The sequence below is a fragment of the Lithobates pipiens genome, unplaced genomic scaffold, assembly GCF_037356315.1.
Source record: "Lithobates pipiens isolate NorthernLeopardFrog02 unplaced genomic scaffold, aLitPip1_a1.2 Scaffold_28, whole genome shotgun sequence".
NCBI classification, from domain to species: Eukaryota; Metazoa; Chordata; class Amphibia; order Anura; family Ranidae; genus Lithobates; species Lithobates pipiens.
This window is the reverse complement of record NW_027507789.1, coordinates 139,032,974-139,056,853: the sequence shown is the minus strand read 5'-3', so window position 1 is coordinate 139,056,853 and position 23,880 is coordinate 139,032,974. Positions and strand designations below refer to the sequence as shown.

Sequence of the window (23,880 nt, the reverse complement as noted above, 5' to 3'; positions counted from 1 at the left end):
CATTGGAATTGGTTTCTGCTGCAGGAGACACCATGGTTATAGGAGATCTCATCAGGCTTTGCCCCCCCCCCCCCCCCCCACGCTGTGCTCCGGAAGCAGAGCCGAAGATGGCGCTCAGAGAGCTTGCGGCCCTCCACTTACCTGGCCTCTGTGGCTTGGCAGTGTTTTGTGCTTTTCCACTGCCTTTTACAGACATAATTGTGGCCGACGAGGGATCCAGGGTGAGCGGAGAAGCCGAGGGGGGTTCTTCCAGCGGAGAATGAGCAGTCTGACAGGGCAAATCTGCAGGATTAGCACGGAGCTCTTCGAGCACACGTCCCCTCTGGCTCACATCCCGGGCAAGCCCACATGCTCGAGGTTTAAGGTAGTGCTGGAAAATAATGGCGGCCACACAAAATATTGACACTTTGGGCCCAATTTGGACATTTTCACTTAAGGGTGTTCTCACTTTTGTTGCCATCGGTTATTTTGAGGGAACAGCAAATTTACACTGTTATACAAGCTGTACACTCACTACTTTACATTGTAGCAAAGTGTCTTTTTTTTTTTTTCAGTGTTGTCACATGAAAAGATATAATATTTACAAAAATGTGTGGAGTGTACTCACTTATGTGAGATAATGTACACGCATCTGAGGCACTAATGTACTAAAGGTCGATTGCACCACACATGTTGCAAATGGTCGTGCACTGAGCGCAATAATTTCAGGCCCATTTTTAATGGTCAACTCTAAACAGATGACCTGTACAGACTTTTAAAGTGTCGCCTATGGAAAATTTAGGGTGCCAACATTTTTTTCGGCATTTCACAGGCACACTCGATGTTAAGGCTGGACCTGTTGAGTATCTGTTTATTTGGCACAACCTCATCTATCTTTTATGTTTTGCCAAACAATTGGATAACATTTGTGTGCCCTATAAATGTCATTATTATTATTATACAGGTTTTATATAGCGCCAAAAGTTTGCTCAGCGCTTTACAACATCCCTTTGCGTCTGTTTTTCAACCACTTCCGTTAAGGTCTGTTGTTACGTTAAAAAAAAAAAAAAAAAAAAAGTCTGCATTTTTGTTTTGTTTTAAAAGAAAAACGGAAGCAAACAAAAAACAGATGGAAACATTACAGAACTAAATGGAAGATGGCTAAACTGATTTAAACTGAATCCATTTTTTGTTGGCAAAATGGATGACACCCGTCTGACAGGTGTAAAAAGTCTGACTCCGGGACTCAAGTGGTTAAAGTGTAAGTTCACCTTTACAGAAAAATCTGTAAAGTCAACTTACACAGGACCCTTTCCTCGCCCCCCCCCCCCCCCCCCCCCCCAAGTCCCACTGACCTGCAGTGCGGCGATCTCCATGCATCTTCTTCCCCGCTGAGAGGACAGGCTACGCGGGTTCTAATTGGTCGTCCGATTAAGCTCTGGGGTTTTCTAAGCCCCGGAGCCCTGAGGCGACTATACCAGAGCTCAGAACGGGAGATCACAATGCTGCAGGTCAACGGGGCTGGGGTCGCTTGATGGTCCCAGTGTGAGACTCTTGGGGTATAAGTTTGGGGACCCACGGGGTATCTTCACCCTTTGGCAATGGTGGACATGGTTGGAAATCTCCTCGTGGCTCTTGCCCATACACACGTGTGTTCCACCTCGCTCGACACTCAACCCAAAGGGACCGGATATGGACGTGACCATGGCGCCTCGACGTACGTTTCGTATAGTTTTATGTCATCAGGAAGCGTTCATTGGGCACAATATTAGTGACCAATGAATGCTTCCCGATGATGTAAAATTATACGAAACCTATGTCGAGGCGCCGTAGTCATGTCCATATTCGGTTTGCGTGTCGAGCAAGGTGTTGTGCGCGCTTTTACGGGGCGAGAGCTGCGAGGAGACATCCAACCACTAGACACGCTCACAGCCTCTGTGCCGAGCAAAGGCACTACGTGTTTAAGTGAGCCATTTGGATTTTTAGCTTTTTAATCTTTTATAAATAAACGGGATTACACTATATTAGATTCCTCTGTCATTTCTCGTATATTCTTCACCAATGATTCCTGGCGGGAGGAAGTTCTCTTGCAGGTGTTCAGGATCCACCATTGTCAGCAGACAGGTTCTGCAATAAGCGCATTCGACCTACTTTTTAGCTAAAATGGTCATCTTCATCTGTTAAACGGTAAAAAAAAAGCCAACTGGCGGAGGCACGCGTATCAAGCCATTCTGAGACGATTTAATTACTGCACGGCCATAAGTCGCTTTCTATAGGATTTATTTGTTTTTGTGTGCTTTTGCAATTTGAACATGTTGAATTATTGATCGAATATTTAATCGAATATTTCATCTTATGTGTTTGTATGTAATCAAATGTTAGTTAATGGATTTTTCATTTCATTAATACCCAACACGGTATATGCCACATATATATTTCTTTAATTAGTCATATATTTCCACTGAGTGCTCCCTTTTGCTCTAAAGCACATTGTCACTTTAGTGGGGATAGCAGCTTTTCTATTTAGAGCACTATATACAGATTACGAGGCGTGAAGTTTATTCACCATTTACATTGATTAAGTGAGGAGAGCCTGTAATGTATTCTTCAAGGCCTTTGCTATCAGAAAAGATGATGTTTTATTTTTTTTATTTTTTTTCGTAATCTTCAGGTCTAAAATTATTATTTTGAATGTGTGAAAAAAAACTGTTCCTCTGCTCTGCCTGGGCAGAGCAAAAGTTTTGACCTCCATTTAATTTTTTTGTACTTTTCTCATTTTGACTCCTGTTTTTTAACACATTTATCTCTTGTATAGGAAATGTTGCGCTCTGTGTATACCCACTTCCTGCGCGTTGTAAGGGGGAAATGTGAGACGCTGTCCTATACGTCTGGTTTGCTGCATGGCCTGGGATCTGTCACGGTGAGTGGGAATATTGGCTTTTTAAATATAAGCACAATTTACTGCCATGGTTCCATAATTTCTCTTATATTCTCCGACTGACACAGCTTCTTCTCTTTAGACCATTGGGTTGTTATGCCACCTTCAGGAGAAGACTAGGCATTACAATTTAACATGTGATAATAAAACTAGAACTTTCTAGTTCCGCCCAAGGGGCAGTCCCTTAGGCAACAACCCCTCAGCATGCTACTGCAGCCTCAGTTTTATTTTGCCTAGTGAAGGAGAAGGACCTAGGAACCTTGACGGGCTCATCGGTCCGCTTTTTTTTTTTTTTCTGCAGAAGCTTGGCCTTTTGCGGAAGATGATAGATCCTGTGATCTGCTATCAACAGCCGGCTGGGTGACACCCATACCCTTATCCTTGTAGTCTCCCAGCCTGACCATCGAGCGTGTGCAGACCAGAGCTCCACGCTGGCTCGGCCACGACGAAACCACAGCTCCAAAGGTGGTTGGTGAGCTTTTATGCTTCGGGACGCACATATGACCTGGCTACTGATGTCTGCGTCAGTGTACCAAGGTCAGCAGCCACCCTGTACTGATCAGAGAGTTGGTCTATAATGGAATGTCTCCCAGCTCTTCAGGACTGGTAAAGTACAGCTCTCCCTGCCTCAGTGGGGCTGAGCAGCTGGGCATTCCCTGGGAGGTCGATTCGGGAGTCCCTCACCTCCCTCTCTTCTCTTCCTGTCCCTATTCCCCCCCCCCGTAGGGGATGCTGCATGTGGCTGCTGATCGGTGTGTGTGTCTGTACAGGGGCTCTCTGGGGGGGCCTCTCACCTGTGGGGGGGGGGGGGGGGGCTGCGCTGGCTGGCTGTGCCCTGAGTCCTGTTTCTCATGTCCCTGGAGGTGCCTGTGTCCCTTGCAGCGCTGATCACCGCCATTTGTTCAGCTCTGTCCCTCATTGTTTCAGCATCAGCGGCCATCTTAGTTGTGGGCAAGGGAAAGCATGCTCTCCTGTGCTTCGGCGGCCATTTTCCCTGTGATTTTCCTTATACTGGATGCCGGCGCCATTTCCTAGAAGCCTGAACACGTTTTTCAGCTTTCTCTAGCGGCAGCATGTGTCCCTGTGCTCTGGCGGCCATTTTCCCAGTGTTTTATGTCCTTATACTGGACGCTGGGCAGTTATTTCCTTTGAGCCTGAGCACTTTGCAGAGCGGTTTCAGCGCCATTAGCAGAAGCTTTCACTGACACAGAGCGGATCCCTCTGCACCTGGGAGCCAACAGAGACCACAGGCACTACTTGCTGGATTGCGCAGGACCCTTCAGGGTGGTGAGTCCTGCGGGGAAGAGCCCCTCAACCAGCAGCAGTAAGGAGGGTAGGACTGTCACTGCTCATTCCATGTTTATGGTTGTGGGGTCAACCATGTGATCAGTACTGGCATCCGCACTTGTATCGCAGACACTGAGTGGGCAAAACTGTTGCACCGCGAATTGGGAGAAAAGCAGGCTTCTCCTGTCTGCGTGGAACTAGCAGACTAACTAGTGCATGGTCTTAAGTACGTTTGTGATGTGGCCCTGGATACCCTCCCCCTGTTATCCAGGGCTTTAGTGTCAGCAGTGGTGCTGAGGCGCCTGATTTGGTTGAAATGCTGGTCTGCTGACCAGGCATCCAAAAAAGCCCTGACTGATCTTGGCAACCGGTTCTTTGGAGCCTCTTTGGATGACATTAAGAATGCCACAAGTGGTAAGAGTATTCTACTCCCACATCCCAGGAAGGCTAAGGTTTCACGCCGTAGGCAAGGGTCCTCTTTTTCCACTCACAAATGGCTTTTTCGGCAGCCTGGAGCTTCGGCTAAACGTCCCCAGCCTGACAGGATTTCCACAGAAGGGCAGAAACATCCCTGGAACCGCAAGTCTGCGAACAAAAGTGCTACTGCATGAAGGTTTGCCACCACCCATGACTCGGGTGGGGGGTCGCCTTCGGGAGTTTGCAGCCCGGTGGTCCTCTCGATTGTCCGACCAATGGGTCTGCGATCTGATTTCCTTCGGCTACAAGATAGCTTTCCTCTCTTGGCTGCAATACAGATTCTTCCTCTCCAGCATACCCGTTCTCCCGGCTCGCCGGGAGGCCCTCTTGGGGGCAGTAGGGGACCTGCTGAATCGCGGGGTGATTGTACCTGTTCCGGAATCGGAACTTTCCAGGGGTTCTACTCAAACCTGTTTGTAGTTCCCAGGAAGGAAAGGGGTACGTCCAATCTTGGATCTAAAAGCCCTCAATCACTTTGTGAAAGTGCAGAGGTTCAGAATGGAATCAGTTCGCTCAGTAGTCGCTGCACTCCATCAAGGGGACTCCCTGGTGTCCTAGGACATCCCCAGGATGCATACCTGCACATACCCATATGCCTTTGGCATCAAAAGTTTCTGCAATTGCAGTCGGGGAAGCCCACTACAAGTTTGTGGCTCTCCCTTTTGGTTTGGTATCAGCCCCCCGAGTCTTTACCAAGGTAGTGTCTCCTGTGTTGGCGTTGCTACGGCAACACGGGATCGCGATCGTGGGTTACCTAGACAATCTCCTCCTGAGAGCGTCTTCTGTTTTAGAGTTAGAAGAGGATGTGGCGATCACCATGCAGACCCTGCAAGAATTTGGGTGGCTGTGGAACCTAAAAAAGTCGGTGATAGTACCGACTCAGCATTTGGAGTACCTAGGCTTGCTGCTGGACTCCAGGGAAGCAAGAGTGTTTCTCCCTTTAGAATAGCTGCAGACTCTCAGAGCCGCAATAAAACTGCTGATTAACTGCAAGTGGTCGTCGCTGCACTTCTGCATGCAAGTCCTGGGACTCATGGTGGCCTCCTTCGAGGCAGTACCATATGCCCAGTTCCACACTAGAGTCCTGCAGAAGGAGATCTTGACAAAGTGAGACAGATCTCCGTTGTCCCTGGATCGACAGATCCAGGTGAGCCAGTTAGTCAGGGGTTCCCTGATTTGGTGGCTGAGGTCCCCAGGGCTTCAGTCTGGGAAGTTATTCCTACCTCTGAAATGGCAGTTGATTGCAACGGACGCCAGCCTATTTGGCTGGGGTGGAGTGATGGGAGTTCAGTCGACTCAGGGCCTCTGGTCGACGGAGGAATCCAAGTTGCCGATCAATCTGCTCGAACTGAGAGCGATCAGGCTATGCCTCTCCACATGGTCAATGAGACTGCAAGGGCGTCCGATCAGGATACAGTCAGACAACACCACTGCTGTGGCATATGTCAATCACTAAGGAGGAGCAAGAAGCTTGGCCGCCGCATGGGAGGTCGCTCACATACTTCGGTGGGCATAGCGACATGTACCGGCCCTGACGGTCGTTTACCGTTTACTGTTGCATGCGTTACCGCAGTTTTTGTTGTGGTTTGAGGATAGTGCTTCTCTGCTGAGGAGCACCCTGTTTTTTTTGTGGTGGTTTTTTCCACACACTGTAGTTTTTTTGTGGGTAAAGCTTGTACTAGCTCCCACGTGCCATGGTGGATGAAGTTTATGCTGTTTTCCACCCCTCGTTTTGGCACTGCTTGGGGACATCCCAATGGTCTAAAGAGAAGAAGCTGTGTCAGTCGGTGAATATAAGAGAAAATAGGAATTTTTGTACTCACCGTAAAATCCTTTTCTCTGTAATTCACTGACTGACACAGCACCCTCCCCTCATATTTTTCTTTACGTTATACTGTTTGTTGACATACTGAGGCTGCAGTAGCATGCTGAGGGATTGTTGCCTAAGGGACCGCCCTTGGGCGGAACTAGAAAGTTCTAGTTTTATTATCACATGTTAACATAATGTAACGTAATGCCTAGTCTTCTCCTGAAGGTGGCATAACAACCCAATGGTCTAAAGAAAATAAGCTTTGTCAGTCGGTGAATTACTGAGAAAAGGATTTTATGGTGAGTACAAAAAAATCCTATTTTTCTTCTCCATGTGATGCCTACCAATGTCTAGGATCTGTGCTTGCTAACAATGTGCTGTCAGACACCACTGAGTTTTAGAGGAATTGGTAAAAAGCGGCTATGTTTTTTCCTTTCTTCAATCGGGAGGGGAAATTAGATTGGCCTTGAGATCCATTAAGGATCAGATTTAGTCTCTATTTTTTTTCTAGAGACCATTGTTTCTCACTCCTTTCGTACTTAATGCAATGGGTAACGCAGACAGTCCTGCCTGTTGGGCCAACCTTATGTCCTTAGAACTTGAGCTTGGTCGGGACTGTCCTTGCAGAAGCCATCTTTTGAACCAATTAGAGAAACTCCGTTAGTCTTTGAACTCGGAAGGTGGCTCTTTGGTTGTTATCACTTCAGCAAGAGTGTCAGAGCTGGCGGCTCTTTCATGTAAGAAGCTGTTCTTGGTTTCGCACCATCACAAGGTGATGTTGCGTCCTCATGCATCTTTCTTGCCTAGATTGGCTTTTAGACCAAGAAGAGAATGTTTTAGTTTTTAGTTTTCACTTGAAACAGCAATAAAGATTTATTTTGTTGGAACTCATAAAAGCAACACTGTTTTTATATCCTACATGTTTACTTTATATAGTGATTGACCTCATTTAAAGTCCCGCTGACCACTTTTTCCTTTTTTCTTTCATTTGAAACAGGACAGTGTCTTACCGTCTTTTCTAAATCCTCAGTTGGCAGGAGTAAGATAGCTGCATACTCTGGAGGTAGTTCAGGCGGTCAGGATGTTCTTGAATTGTCAGCGTAGGTCAGGAATCTTGGTTTGTGCTGCCAGAAGAGCCCAGGAAGGGCAGACTGCATCCAAGTTAACTATTTCTCACTGGATCCACCAGCTTATCTTTCACGCCTATGGCTTGAAAGGGCCAGGTCCCCACCCTTTCTGGTGGAAGCGCTTGCTACCAGGTGTGTGAGGGCATCTTGGGCTATCCGCCATCAGGGGCTAAGGTTTTCAGGGCCGCTACATGGTCTTTGGTTCATACATTCACAAGGTTTTACCAGATGGATATCAAAGCTATGAAGGAGACTGATTTGGTTTACAGTATGTTACGGGTGGCATTATAGGTCCTTCTCAGGTGGCAGTTTCTGTGATTGTGTCCTCCTCCCCTCCTGTGTTTCGCTTTAGGTCATCCCACAAAGTAATTATTATGACTGCTCTGTGTCCCATGATGTACGATAAATCGTTATTTATTTAGATTGTATTTTATTGTTACATTTTAATACACAGAGGTCTTCTCTTTACTGGGATATTTATTGCTTGCTACAAAACTGAGGTACTTCCTGTAGAGGAATATATAGGGGGGGACTTCCTGTTTGATCTGCCAGTATCCATTCACCTATAGGTGGCGCATAACCCAGAGAGTAATAATTATGGCTGCTCTGTGTTCCATGATGTATTCCAAGAAATGGCTTTTTTACATGTAAGATGTAGGAAAAATCAAATCTTTTCTGCCACCAGACTTTTTCCAGAGAATATCAGTGGTGGTCTTGTCAACAGCATACTAATACATAGAGCAGGGGTGCCCAACCTTTTGAAATGCAAGGGCCACTTAAGTTCTTTGGTAACCAGTCGTGGGCCACAATGAGCGGAGTGGGCGGACAACAGGTCCATGTACAATCTGCATACACAGAGCGGACACGGACACAGCCCACTCTACTCTATGGGCCCTCCGATCCACCCAGATGGAAGGGGACAGATCCCCTTCTGTTTTTTTTTTTCCTTTTAGCGGATCGGATTGAAGGTATGCAGGTGTAAACAGACTCAAGTCTGTTTACATTTGCCGCTCCTTAGAGGTGAATAGAGGATCTTATTGGGTTGGACCAATCATGTGAAAGGGGCCCAAGTCTGCTTTCACACTGATGTGCTGTGATCTACCCAGAGCAGTGCACCTCTGGCTTTCCTGTGGGTTAGCTGCACTTTGTCATAGAATTCTATTATATCCTGCTGGTGTTGTGCACTTTCTGAAAGCGCACCAAACCCGTAGGTAATAACAGAGGTCTTATGGCTCAGTGCAGTTTGAAAGCAGCCCGTTAACCACTGCAGAACAGATATGCCCATATATACATTGTGATTATAGTATTAAACATACCTTTAATAATAGTCTTCAATTTAGGTATCGCCAGCTGTTGCTGTTCCAAGCAGAGTGCATTTGGTATCACTCCGCCTGTGACAGGAGATGGCACTATACAGGAAGCATCGTCTTATGTGGCTCTGCTACGCAACCACCTCTACCATTGGCTTCATTCACAACACTGCTGCTCGGGGATACCGGGGGATACCGGGTCAGGAACCCACGATCTGGGCTTGCCAACCAGCCATCCCAGAGCAGGAGGTCGTGGGCCACATCAGAGGGCTCCGCGGGCCACCTGTTTGGGCACCCCTGACATAGAGCAAGCAGCATAGCTCTGTATGTGGGGGACTCATACCCCAGAGTCCCCCTACTTGTAGCTAGAATCTGAGGAGTGCTGGAACTCGGGTACAGAAAGTCAGTCCATGTTCCATGTTTTTTGAATATCAGAAGCATCAATCTACTAGTAAATGTTGTCATATGTAGTTAATAGTTGTCTTGTCTTACAGGTCATCTGCTGTGTCGATAAACAAGGTGTTCTGTCCTGGCCCAATCCAAGCCCAGAGACAGTCCTCTTTTTTAGTGGTAGAATGGATCAGGCCACTGATAGACACGAGGATGTCACTGACCAGCTATCTTTACATACCTACTGTCAGACAGAGATGGAAGAAGAGGTGCTGAAAACATTTCTTTGCTCTGCAGATGTTCTTTCTTTAATGATTTTAGTTGCCCTAAACCCTGTGTCACTTTGCTTGTCTCCCCAGCCACAAGAAATGGTAGCTTTGCTGGCAGACACAGATGTACTACAAATGGTGAATGAACAGGAAAGCGCTGAACGTTCAAATGATCTTTCCAGACCTACCGATACACAGAAAAAGCCTCAGAGCCGAAACAAACATGCCTCAGGTTCTAATGTAAGCTTCAGCCAAGATACTGCAGGCCAGGTGATTTGTTGTTTAGTGTTTCTTCAATCTTCTTCACTAGACAGTATTAAAGTGTATCTAAAGCCAACATTTTATTGATTTAGAGTGGTTGGGGGTTTGAAACTTTGTCAGGTATTTATTGCTGGGGACATTCATTAACATTGGCTGGTTGGATGTTGTCGATGAGATTGAAAGTCACGGAAAATACAAAATCATGAGTTCTCACCAAAACAAGAATCTTCCAATGAGGACACTTGTTATGGTGACAATTAAGAGAAGTTTTCTTTACTTTAGACCAGTGGTCATCAACCCTGTCTTCAGGGCCCACTAACAGGCCAGGTTTTATGTATTACCTTGGGGAGATGCAGACTAGAATACTGCAATCACTGAGCAGCAAATTATATCACCAGCTGCTTGCTGTGGGGGCACTGAACAGGAGGGGGGGAGGGACCCGAGAAGAAGAGGATCTGGACTGCTCTGTGCAAATCCTCTGCAACAGTGCAGGTAAGTAAAGAACCCCCCCATCTCCCACTTCATCCCCGCCGCCAGCCGCTCCCGCCACCCCCCGAACGTCAAGGGGTGCGGGCCGCTTTTATAGAGACATTTACTTTTTTTTTTTTTTTAAAGCTGTTTCTCTGATGGAAACCGCATGGTGGCTGTTCTCCTTCCTGGTCTGGGTCAGACCCGTAGCGTGCTGCACGCTTTACTTGGAGGAGGAGGACGGATTAAGTAAAAAGGGGTGTGTCTATAGCAGACAGCACCATGTGCGGACTCAGCGTCCTGTGAAGCAATTGGGCAATCACGTTTTCACCTGAGAAGGGGGAGTGATAAAAGAGCAATTTTCACTTTGTGTTTACAGAGCAGCTGAAGGAGAGCTGCCACAGGACACAGTAACGCTGGAGCATGTGAGAAGTGTACAAAGGCATTTTCAGTACAGGAAAAAGACAGTATTGTTTAGCATCAGTTTAATCTGTGCTACCATTGCTTTTTCTCTTATATTCACCGACCGACACAGCTCCTCTCTTAGCCATTGGTTGTTATGCCCTATTACTAGGAGATACTAGGTATTAGTTGTAATACAACACTCAGAACTCTTAGTTCCATCCAGGGGGAGGTCCCTTGGGCAACATCCATCCAGCCTGCCTTGCAGTCATCAGTTTTATTTTGCCTAGTAAAGGAGAAAGGACCTAGGAACCCTGCGGGCCCATCGGCCCATGCTTTTTTCTGCAGAAGCGTAACTTTTTGCGCAAGATGATTGATCCTGTGATCTACTATCAACAGCCGGCTGGATACTCTTATCCTTGTAGCCTCCCTAGTCTGGCCATCGAGCGTGTGCAGGCTGCAGCTACGTGCGAGACAGGTCGCACCGAAACCTCAGCTTCAGAGGTGGTCGGTGAGCTTTTATGCTCTGGGGGCATACATGTGAGTGGGCTACTGATGTCTACCTCACAGTATGCCGGGCCAGCAGCCACCCTGTACTGATCAGTGAGTGGGTCTGTGATGGAATGTTTCCCAGCTCTTCAGAACTGGTAAGTACAGCTCTCCCTGGCCTGGCAGGGCTGAGCAGCTGGGCGTTCCCTGGGAGATTGATTCAGGTCCCTCACCTCCCTCTCTTCTCTGCCTGTCCCTATCTCCCTCCCCCCCTCCCTGTGGGGGATGCTGCATGTGGCTGTGTGTGTGTCTATGCAGAGGCTCTCATCTGGGGGGGATGGTTGCGCTGGCTAGCTGTGTTCTGGGTCCTATTCTTCATGCCTCTGGAAGGTGTCTGTGAGGCCATGCTGATGTCCTGCGCAGCGCTGTGCTCACCGCCATTTCAGTGGCCATTTTAGGTGTGGGCAAGCAGCATGCTCTCCTGGGCTTCAGAAGCTATTTTCCTGGTGATTTCCTATTCAGAACACCAGCGACCATTTTCTTATAGCCTGAATACGTTTTTTGAGTGTTCTCTAGCGGCAGCATGTGCTCCTGTGCCATTTCCCCTGTGTTTTATGTCCTTGGGCTGGACGGCCATTTTCTTGAAGCCTGAACACACTTCAGAGCGGTTTTAGCACCATTTGCAGCTGCTTACACCAACACAGCACTGTTTCCTCTGCACCTGGGAGCCAACAGGGGACTACAGGCACTAACTGCTGAATAGCGCAGAACTCCTCAGGGTGGCGAGTCCAGCGGGAAAAGAGCCCCTCAGCCAGCGGCCGTAAGGAGGGTGGGACTGTCACTGTCCTAAGTCCCCTTCTGGTGGCAGACAAGGTAGTGTCAGCATGGCTTCAGAAACTGGTGTTTCTTCCCCCGAAATCCAGGCAATTGTAACCAGTCGCCTGTGGACTGCGAAGTGCCTATGGACACCCTGACGGCGGTCCTCGTTGCCAAGATGGAGGCGGCACTTGAGGAAAAAAGGTGCAAAAAAGCAGCCCCTGCCCACCACCCCACGGTCTCTGGGGAGAGCTCTGACGCAGACTCTGGTCCTGCTGAGGCTGGTGACCCCTGCTCTGTCTTGTCAGATGAAACTGACCAGGACCGCTCGGACAGTGAGGATGAGTCCCCGTCCGGGTCCGTGTCACGACAAAGCACTTGTTGGAGCACTTATAACAGCTGTGCGTGATACCCTGAAGATTCAGGAGCCAGCAGATCCCTCTGCTGATGTAGCGGTCCCCTTTGGGTCTTTTGAGGAAAACCTTCTCAAGGAGTGGTCGGCTCCTCCGGTCGTGTACCCCCCAGTATCCAGGTTAAAAAAAGTAACCACGATCCCGGTAGAGGGGACGGCATGTAAGGGTCCCACGGACAGGAAGGCTGAGGCAGTGGTTTGTTCCTTGTTTACAGTTGTGGGGTCCGCCTTGCGACCAGTACTGGCGTCCGCACTTGTGTCGCAGACACTGAGTGGGCAAAACTGTTGCACCGCAAATTGGGAGAACAGCAGGCTTCTCCTGTCTGCGTGAAACTAGCAGACCAACTAGTGCAAGGCCTTAAGTACGTTTGTGACGTGGCCCTGGATATTCTTCCTCTGTTATCCAGGGCTTCAGTGTCAGCAGTGGTGCCGAGGCGCCTGATTTGGTTAAAATGCTGGCCTGCTGACCGGGCATCCAAAAAAGCCCTGACGGATCTTCCCTTCCTTGGCGATCGGCTCTTTGAAACCTCTTTGGATGACATTTTTAAAAATGCCACTGGTGGTAAGAGTACCCTACTCCCACAGGCCAGGAAGGCTAAGGAGCCAAGCCGTAGGCAAGGGCCCTCTTTTTCCGCTCACAAACTGCTTTTTTGTCCGCTCTGAGCTTCGGCTAAATGTTCCCAGCCAGACAGGACGACCACAGAAGGACAAAAACGTCCCTGGAACCGCAAGCCTGTGAACAAAAGTGTTACCGCATGAAGGTTTTCCCCCACCCATGTTTCGGTGGGGGGTCGCCTTAGGGAGTTTGCAGCCCGGTGGTCCTCTTAACTATCCGACCAATGGGTCTGTGATCTGATTTCCTCCGGTTTCAAGATAGTTTCCCTCTTGGCCGCCAAACAGATTCTTGCCCTCCAGCATACCCGTATCCCCGGCTCCCTGGGAGGCCCCCTTGGGGGCACTATGGGACCTGCTGAGTCGCGTGGTGGTTGTACCTGTTCCGGAATCAGAACATTTCCACGGATTCTACTCAAATCTGTTTGTAGTTCCCAAGAAGGGAGGGGTACGTCCAATCTTGGACCTAAAAGCCCTCAATCACTTTGTGAAAGGGCAGAGGTTCAGAATGGAATCAGTTTGCTCAGTAGTAGTAGCTGCACTCCATCAAGGGGACTCCCTGGCGTCCTTAGACATCCAGGATGCCTACCTGCACATACCCATATGCCTTCGGCATCAAAAGTTTCTGCGATTTGCAGTCGGGGAAGCCCACTACCAGTTTGTGGCTCTCCCTTTTTGGTCTGGCATCAGCCCCCCGAGTCATTACCAAGGTATTGGCTCCAGTTTTGGCGTTGCTGAGGCAACGTGGGATCGCGATCGTGGGATACCTAGACGATCTCCTCCTGAGGGCATCTTCCATCTCAGAATTAGAGGAGGATGTGGCGATCACCTTGCAGACCCTGCAAGAATTTGGGTGGCTGTTGAACCTAAAGAAGTCAGTGATTTTACCGACCCAGCATCTGAAGTACTTGGGCTTGCTGCTGGACTCCAGGGAAGCAAGAGTGTTTCTCCCTTCAGACAAACTGCAGACTCTCAGATCCGTGGTAAAACTGATGATGAACGCAAGAGGTTGTCGCTCAGCTTCTGCATGCGAGTCCTGGGGCTCATGGTAGCCCCCTTCGAGGCAGTACCATATGCCCAGTTCCACACCAGAGTCCTCCAGAGATTTTGACAAAATGGGACAAATCTCAGTTGTCCCTGGATCGCTAGATCCAGGTGAGCCAGTCAGTCAGAGACTCGCTGATCTGGTGGCTGAGGTCCCTGGTGATTCAGTCCGGGAAGTCATTCCTACCTCTGAAGTGGACAGTGATCACAACAGACGCCAGCCTATCTGGCTGGGGTGGAGTGATGGGGGTTCAATTGGCTCAGGGCCTCTGGTCGGCGGAAGAATCCAAGTTGCCAATCAATCTGCTCGAGCTAAGGGCGATCAGGCTATGCCTCTCCACATGGTCGATGAGACTTCAGGGGTGTCCGATCAGGATCCAGTCAGACAACGCCACGGCTGTGGCATATGTCAATCACCAAGGGGGAACAAAAAGCTCGCCCGCCGCACGCTCACATACTTCGGTGGGCAGAGCGACACGTACTGGCCTTGTCGGCCATTTACATCCCAGGTGTGGAGAACTGGCAGGCAGACTATCAGAGTCGCCAGATGCTGGACCCAGGAGAATGGGCGTTGCATCCAGAGGTGGGGCACACCAGACGTGGATCTTCTGGCCTCCCGTCTCAATCGGAAGGTGCCGAGATTCATGTCCAGGTCAAGAGATCCATGGGCAGATGCGTCAGATGCGCTGGGAGCTCTGTGGGATCAGTACCAGCTGAGCTACGCCTTTCCTCCACTAAAACTGTTGCCATGTCTGCTTCGCAGAGGGGAAGTCGAGGGGATCCCAGTAATACTGATTGCCCCAGATTGGCCTCAGCGTCCTTGATACACAGACCTGGTATGCCTGGTGGCGGACGCCCCATGGCGACTGCCAGTACAAGAGGACCTTCTGTCTCAAGGTCCGATTCTCCATCCTGCTTTACCATTGCTGGCTTTAACGGCATGGCAATTAAGAGAGCCAGGTGTTGAGGAAACGGGGTCTATCGGACTCGGTGATCCCAACTATGTTGAGGTCGCGAAAATCTTCTCCTCGGAAGATATATCATCGTACCTGGAAGGCCTACATCTCCATGTGTGAGGAGAAAGGATGGCGCCCGCGCTCCTTTTCCATATCCAGGATCCTACTGTTTCCTCAGCAGATAGTAGACCAGAAATTGGCGTTAAGCACCATTAAGGGGCAAATTTCAGCTTTGGCTGTCTTTTTTCAGCGACCCCTGTCATCTCACTCATTAGTGAGTACCTTTGTTCAGGAGGTGCGACATGTAGTTCCTCCGCTGCGTCCACCGTTACCCCCGTGGGATTTGAACCTGGTGTTATCAGTGCTTCAAATACCGCCATTTGAAAATAGGGAGATTCCCCTGTTCACTGTTTCCCAGAAAGTGGTCCTTTTAGTGGCCATCATATCGGCCAGGAGGGTTTCGGAACTGGCGGCCTGGTCCTGAAAGTCGCCTTATCTGGTTATCCACAAGGATAAGGTGGTGTTGCATCCGCAATCCGTCTTTTCTGCCGAAAGTGGCCTCGGCTTTTCATATCAATGAGGACATTGTGTTACTATCTCTGTGTCCTAAGCCGAAACACCCTAAGGAGGTGGCCCTTCACGCTCTGGACGTGGTTCGGGCTCTTAACATATATTTGTCTGCCACTGATCCCTTTCGGAAGTCAGACTCATTGTTTCGGTGGCTGGTCCAAAGAAAGGCATGGCGGTCTGGTCGGCCACCATTTCCAGGTGGATCAGACAGATTGTAGTGCAAGCCTACGCCTTGAAGGGGCAGGTGGCCCACTCCACAAGGGCAATCGTAACGTCTTGGCCTTTCCGACACCAAGCGTCTGTCGCGCAGGCGTGTAAAGCGGCGACCTGGTCGTCTGTCCATGCGTTTAACAACTTCTACAAGGTAGACGTCGGGGCATCAGTTGATGCCTGTTTTGGCCGCAAAGTTTTGTAGGCGGCCATATAGTTGCAATTGAATATGCAATATATTTTTTTTTTCCTCAATAAAAATGCAGTACCGTTAAGTTAATGCGCTGTTGCATTACATTCCACAGTTTTTGGTGCGGTTGTGGGTAGTCACTCCTGTTGAGGGTACCCTGGTTTTGTGGTGGATTTCCCCACGCACTGTTTTTTTTTTGTTATTTTTTTGTGGGTAAAGTTTCACTAGTTCCCACTTGCATTGGTGGATGAAGTTTCTATGCCGTTTCCCACCCCTCGTTTGGCACTGCTTAGGGACGTCCCAATGGCTAAGAGAGGAGCTGTGTCGGTCCGTGAATATAAGAGAAAATAGGATTTTTTTGTACTCGCCATGAAATCCTTTTCTCTGTAATTCACTGACCGACACAGCACCCGCCCCTCCTTTTTTCTCTTTACGTTATACTGCTTGTTGACGTACTGATGACTGTATGGCAGGGTTGTTGCCCAAGGGACTGCCCCCTGGGCGGAACAAAGAGTTCTGAGTGTTGTATTGCAGCTAATGCCTACTATCTCCTAGTAATAGGGCATAACAACCAATGGCTAAGAGGAGCTGTGTCGGTCGGTGAATTATAGAAAAAAGGATTTTACGTACAAAAAATTCCATTGTCCTTACTATTGCAGGATTCTTTGCCTCTGCTTTTGTGCTTTGCACTATGGCTTCCAGGGTTACTACTAAGGCACCAAAAAATCCACCCTAAGGCGCTGGGAACTCCAGTCATGCCTCCACACTGTCATCCTCTCCGGAGATACCTGACATGGCAATCCAGGGTGAGTCATTGGAAGCAATTGGTGGTGCAACTGCTTCTCACACTTCAGCCCCTGTATATGTGACCGAAGATGCTTTTTCCTCTGCCTTGCAAGGCTTAGAAGAAAGATTAGCGGCTTTAATTACATCCTCCATTCAAGGGGATAGGAAGCGTGCTAGATCCCTCTCTCCCACTTCAAACCCTTTACTAAGGGAACAGTGCGGACAGGATGAGGTATTACCCTCAGATGATCGAGAGCAAACTGATCATTCCTCTGCAGAGGAAACAGCTGATGATTCACCTTCACATTCTGAGATACAGATCCTTGCAGAGATGGTTCGCTCCACTTTCATGCTACCCATAACAAAGCCAGCTGAAAGTTGTTTCTTCCTTGGGTTCTTTGAAACCTTCACAACCTGTGCATGCATTTCCTGTCCATGCATTACTAGAGAAGCTTATTTATACCGAATGGGATCATCCAGATGAGCATTTTCTCCCTCACAAGAGATTCTCAGTACTCTATCCCATGGAGGAAAAATTCACCAAAAGATGGAAAGTTCCAGCAGTTGATGCTACGATTTCCAGTGTGAATAAAAGTTTGACTTGTCCAGTTGACAATGCGCAAATGCTTAAAGATTCAACAGTTAAGAAGTTGGAATTCTTGTTAAAAACCTATTTTTCCTTGGCAGGAACCGTTACTCAACCTGCAGTCACCGCAATAGGATCTGTCAGTCCTCAAAGGACCAGTTTACAGATGCTCTTAAGTAGGTCCCTGCACAGCAGGCCCGGGCGTTGGCCGAACTACCAAAGGCGTTATGTTTTGCTATAGACGCTATGAAAGATTCTATTCACCAGGCGTCCTGCCTTGCGCTTGTGCTAATACACATGCGTAAAACCCTTTTGGTTAAAGAATTGGGCAGCCGAGACACCTTGTAAAAAGCTTCTGACTAGTTTCCCTTTTCATGGGGAGCAATGATTTGGATAAATACATCCAAACAATTACTAGTGGAAAGAGTACTCTCTTGCCAGTCAAAGGAAAGTATAAACGTACTTCATTTTTAACTGACTTTTTCTCCTGCACCAGGGGCATCCACTTCTAGGCAGTGGCGACGGCCTCCGCCGTCAGACTCTAGAGGAAAACCTCAGGGTCAGTCCCAGGCACAAAAGAAGACCCGGGGCTGCAAATCTGCAAAGCAGAACACTAAGTCCTCATCGCAGAAGTCTGCCAAAGGGAAATTCAGGACGGGTTCCATTCACGGTCTCTAGGATACAAACTAGAATTCCAGGAGTTTCCACCATCTCGTTTTCTCAGATCAAACGTTCCCAAAGATCCAGGGAAAAGACTTTCAGGCAAAAGACAGTTTATTGGCTCAGGGAGTGATCAAACAGATTACCACACAAGAGCAAGGTTCAGGGTTTTATTCGAACCTCTTTACGGTACCAAAAACCAAATGGGGATGTCAGACCCATTTTAGAGCTAAGGAATCAGAATCAGTTCCTGGAAATCCACTCCTTGGAGTCAATCAAGTCAGTAGTTTCCATCCTACTTGCGTCCAGAGGTTCCTGCGGTTCAAAGTAGAACAGCACTTCCAGTTCATAGCCTTGTCCTTCGGGCTAGCCACAGCACCCAGGGTATTCACAAAAGTACTGGCCCCATCTCTAGCCATGCTAAGGGCACAGGGCATAACAGTCTTGGCGTACCTAGATGATCTATTGTTAATAGACCAGTCAGTGGCTCGCTTGGAGCAGAGTGTATGCATTACAACCAGTTACCTGAAAAGTCTGGGTTGGATTCTCAACCTAAAGAAATCTTCCTTAAACCCGCTAAGAAAGCGGGAGTATTTGGGCCTGATCATAGAAATAGCCCAGAAAAAGGTGTTTTTGCCTCTGCCAAAGATCAGCTCCATGCAAGAGCTGGTACGGATGGTCAGGTCAAAAAGAAATCCTTCAATTTGCATGAGGTTGTTAAAAATTGTAATTTCATTCAAAGCAGTTCCCTATGCACAGTTCTATTAGACACTGGTGCAAAACAGTATCCTATCTGCTTGGAACAAAATGAGGCAAGCTTTGGACTTGCCAATGTGACTATCCCCAAGTGTGTCCCAAAGCCTCACAGCTGGTGGTTACTAACCCAGAATCTGCCGAAAAGGAAAATTCTTCAGACCAGTTTTCTGGAAAGTGGTAATGACAGATGCCAGCCTCTCAGGCTGGAGAGCAGTACTAGAGAAAACTACTGTCCAGGGACAGTGGTCAAGATATGAAAGAACCCTGCCCATCAAAATCCTAGAGATTCGGACAGCGTGTCTGGCTTTGAAAACCTGAACCTCCAGGTTAAAGAATAGTCCTGTCAGGATCCAATCTGACAATGCCAAGGCTGTGGCCTGTATCAATCGCCAAGGGGGCACCAAGAGTCTCTCAACTCAGAAGTGAACCATATTCTAACTTGGGCAAAAATGAATGTCCCATGCCTATTGGCAGTTTTCATCCCGGGAGTAGAGAATTGGCAGGCGGACTACTTAAGTCGCCGGCAGTTATTCCCAGGGGAATGGTCTCTTCACCCCAATGTTTTTTGAGCGGTTTGCCGAAGATGGGGGACTCCGGACATAGATCTTCTAGCGTCCAGATTCAACATGAAGTTAGTCAACTTTGTGTCCAGGACAAGAGAACCATTTGCATGCGTAACAAGTTGCGTTGGTGACCCTGTGGGATCAGTTCTCACTGACCTGTGCATTTCCTCCTGTTCAGTTGCTGCCACAACTTCTTTGCAGGATCAAGCTGGAAAGAAAGCCAGTAATTCTGGTTGCACCAGCATGGCCCAGAAGGTCATGGTACGCAGAAATTGTAAAGATGGCAGTGGAGGGTCCATGGCCCCTCCCACTAAGGCCAGACCTACACTGAAGAAATGGCTGCACTCCAAGATCCATCAAAATTCTTATTTAATAACGAACATCCCAAGTGTTACAGACAGTTCAAATAGTAAACCTGCTTTCACAGGGGCCAATATTCCATCTTACGAAAGCTAAATTTAACGGCCTGGCTATTGAAACCCACATTCTGAAGAAATGTGGGCTTTCCGGGTCAGTCATTTCAACTTTGATTAATGCAAGAAAGCCAGCTTCAAGAGTTATATAGTATAGGGATTGGAAGGCTACTCCCTCGTCCAGGCTTTTTGCCAAAAGTGGTTTCAGTCTTTCATCTGAATGAAGATATTGTCCTGCCATCGTTTTTTCCCAAAACCATGTTCCAGGGAAGAAAAGTCATTACATTGTCTTGATGTAGTGAGAGCAGTAAAAATCTGTTTAAAGAAAACTGCTCAGATTCATAAGACTGATGTCTTTCTTATTCTGCCAGAGGGTCCTAAGAAAGGACAGGCAGCATCCAAATCCACTTTTGCTAAGTGGATTCAGCAAGTTATAATTCAAACTTATGATTTAAGGGGTAAGATTTCCCCTTTTCAAGTTAAGGCACACTCTACCAGAATGGTTAGTGCTTCTTGGGCAGTGCGTCACCAGGCCTCCTTTGCTTCGATCTGCAAGGCCGCAACTTGGTCTACGGTCCATACATTCACGAAATGTAAGAAGGAAAGAGGATATCGCCTTCGGGTGCAGTGTGCTGCAGGCAGCAGTATAAGTCCTCAGGTCTGGGGGTGCCCTATGGGTTGTGTCTTCCTCCCCTCAAGTAGCATTGCTATGGGACGTCCCATTAAGTAATTACTTGAGGCTCTGTGTCCCATGGTATACGATAAAGAGAATAGGATTTTTATAACGGCTTACCTGTAAAATCCTTTTCTTGGAGTACATCATGGGACAGAGGTCCCTCCCCTCTTTTTATTGGGTTTAAGTATAATGCTTGGCTATAAAAACTGAGGTACTCCTGGAAGGAGGAGGGGTTATATAGGGGAGTCGGCTTCCTGTATTGGGTATAAAAGTGTCAACACCTGAAGGTGGCCCATAACCCATTAAGTAATTAAGGCTCTGTGTCCCATGATGTACTCCAATAAAAGGATTTTACAGGTAAGCTGTTATAAAAATCCTATTTTTTAACTGCTTCAGCCCTGTAAGATTTGGCTACTCAATGACCAGGCAATTTTTTTGCAATTCGTGTGACGCTGTACCCAAACAAAATTTGATGTCCTTTTTTCCCCCACAAATGGAGCTTTCTTTTGGTGGTATTTGATCGCCTCTACGGTTTTTATTTTTTGTGCTATAAACAAAAGAAGAGTGACAATTTTGAAAAAAAAAACACTATCTTTTTACTTTTTGCTATAATAAATATCCCACATTTTTTATCAAAAAAAGCTAATGTTTTCCTCAGTTTAGGCTGATATGTATTCTTCTACATATTTTTGGTAAAAAAATATCGCAATAAGGTATATTGATTGGTTTGTGCAAAAGTTATAGCGTCTACAAAATAGGGGATAAATTTATGGCATTTTTATTATAATTTTTTTACTAGTAATGGTGGCTATCTGCAACATTATGGCGGACACTTTTGACACATTTTTGAAACCATTGACAATTATACATAGATCAGTGCTATAAAAGTGCACTGATTACTGTGTAAATGTCACTGCCAGGGAAGGGGTTAATTGTTTTCCCTTGTGTGTGTTCTAACTGTAGAGGGGATGGGACTGACTAGGAAGAGACAGAGATCGGTGTTCATACATACACGATCTGTCTCCTCTCCCCTGAAAGAACCGGAATCTGTGTGTTTACACATCCTGATTTTCGAACTGTCACGCGCGATGGCGGGAGCCCGACGGTCATCGTGCCCACTGGGCACTCTCATCATGATCGGGCAAATGCTGCGGGCGCACGTGCCCCTAATGGCCAAAAGGGCGAATGACGTAACATAACTTCATTTCACCCAGCTGTGCCATTCTGCTGCCGTAAAACTGCAGCGGCTGATCGGCAGGTGGTTGAAGGAAAAAAACTGAGACTTTCCACCCCCTCATGGGTTTTAACTACCTCCTATCTAAAACAACTGTCTTTGATTTAGAAATACTTAAAGTGGAACTTTACCCATAACATAACAACTAAACGATAAAATAATAACATTCTTTAGTAAAGTAAAGAACATACATTCCATATTAATAATTATGCTACCAATATTAGTTTGTGCTGTAAATTGCATCCAGATTTGCTCTTGTTTCTTCTTGCTGGAGGCTTCCATTTTTCCAAAGACCAGAGCCCCTGAGCGGAAGTAAATCTTAAAGCGGAACTAAGCCCATCGATTTAATGGTTTCAAAAAATTGACATTCCTGGAATGCCGGGATTGCTAACTGTCACATTTGCTTGTGTCCTCAACCAAACTGCAAAACCACCAAATGGCTGGTGTCACAACTGATCACATGTGCAGCACCGTGGCAGTTGCAGATCAAAGAGAAGCAGCTTGGCTGTAAAGGATAGGAGTGTTGAATTACGCTTTAAGGCTGTCAGCAGATTGGTCTCTACAAACTCAGTGCCTAAAAATGGAGAGCAACTGAGCATGTGTGAAACAGGGAGACAGTGTATTACTGGATTTTAGACAGTATAGGCATTTATTTTTAATGTTTTACATAGCAATACTTGTAAAAGGGTCCAGCCTGAAGTGATCTAGCAGGGCTTAAAGGAGAAGTCCAGCCAAAGCTGGTTTCGCTGTACTTTTCCTATGGATCACAGGAGGTGAAATTCGTTTTGCACTCCTGTGACCCGTTTTCAGCAGAAAGCGGGTTGAAGTCCGCTCTCTGCTGATGTCACAGAAGTCTGTCCAGGTACCGTGTCATCCCGACCACACAGTCTGGATTCCCCAGATGCCTGGACTGAGACCCCACTCGGCCTCTCAGTAAGTCGCTGAGAGCCTGAGACGGCCACTCTGCCCCCTCCACAGCCCAGTGTTTCAATGAGCGAGGAGGAAGCAGTCTACAGTTCTCTGCTTAGGGGACTGTCAGAACCAAGCGATTGGCGATGTTCGCTCGCCCAGTTCTTGGTGCAGAGGCGCCGGGGACAGATGCAGCATTGGGCCAATGTTGCATCCACCATACCAAACCATGCTTCTCTTTTAATTTTCTAAAGTTCCACTTTAAAATGTGTTCTTTTTTATGTTAGTATGTATAGTTTATGCTTTTCACTTTTTGTTTGTAGCTAAGCAGCGAGGTGGATGATTATGTTTGTGACTGCCATCTAGAGATGCTTCGGTTGTCGCAGGACCAGCAGAATCCTCAAAGCATCCAGTTTGATGAGGCTAACTGGCAACTTCACCTGAGCTCTCTGAAACCTCTGGGTCTTAACGTGCTGCTCAACCTCTGTAACCCAGGCGTGACCACCACACTTTGCCGCTTCTCTGACCATTTACGGCACATTGCCCTTCAAGAATCCCACTGCTGTGTTCTTCCAGGGCATATCCCATGGGGACTCTGTGACTTTTCTAGGCTCATCGGTATGGTTGGTTTAATATCTCCCCTACTGTGTACTTTTTTTTTTTTTTTTTTTGGTAATACAGAATTATTTTTCTCACCTTGTTTATCAACCTTGTGAATTGTATCTAGGTTTCACGCCTGGAGCAAAGGATCTGTTTAAACTGCAAAATCATCTTGCACTTTATCACCTTCCAAGTGATGAAACTGTGAAAGAGTCCCTTCTCTGCAAGCTTCCAGCGGTTGCCAAACGACGACCTTCCCTCAGCCACATGGTCAGCCTATTTGTCAAGGATGTCACATCCAGTAAGTTGTTTAATGGCCACCTACCTAAAGCATTACACCACATGCATTTTCCTTAGTATATAATGTTCATTTGAAGCTATGTTCTGTTCCTTTCTAATCCACTGCTAGCAATTTTTCTTGTCCTGTCTGTCAGAATGTTTTTTTTTATATATATATACTGAAATTTGTATCTTTCATCTGTTTTTCCTGTAACTCTCAGACACAGAGCAGATGCTGTCCCATGGAACAGCTGATATTATCCTTGAAGCTTGTACTGATTTCTGGGATGGAGCTGATATTTACCCCCTCTCTGGGTCTGACAGGTACGCATTATAATATTATCTCCAAATGGCAGGATCCCTGAAAAACTGGAATATATTTTAAAATGCACCAAAAGCTT

At 47.3% G+C, this 23,880-nt stretch overlaps 1 protein-coding gene across 2 annotated transcripts in view; it reads left to right on the top strand.

Moving 5' to 3' along the window:
* Nucleotides 1-23,880, top strand: part of TMEM94 (transmembrane protein 94) — a 177,251-nt gene that overhangs the window by 89,436 nt on the left and 63,935 nt on the right. For both annotated transcript variants that reach the window (XM_077459611.1, XM_077459610.1), the window contains exons 12-17: nt 2,795-2,899; nt 9,423-9,587; nt 9,678-9,857; nt 22,924-23,218; nt 23,328-23,501; nt 23,701-23,803. In XM_077459611.1, the coding sequence (XP_077315737.1) occupies nt 2,795-2,899; nt 9,423-9,587; nt 9,678-9,857; nt 22,924-23,218; nt 23,328-23,501; nt 23,701-23,803 (1,022 nt within the window). The remainder of the gene's footprint in view (nt 1-2,794; nt 2,900-9,422; nt 9,588-9,677; nt 9,858-22,923; nt 23,219-23,327; nt 23,502-23,700; nt 23,804-23,880) is intronic.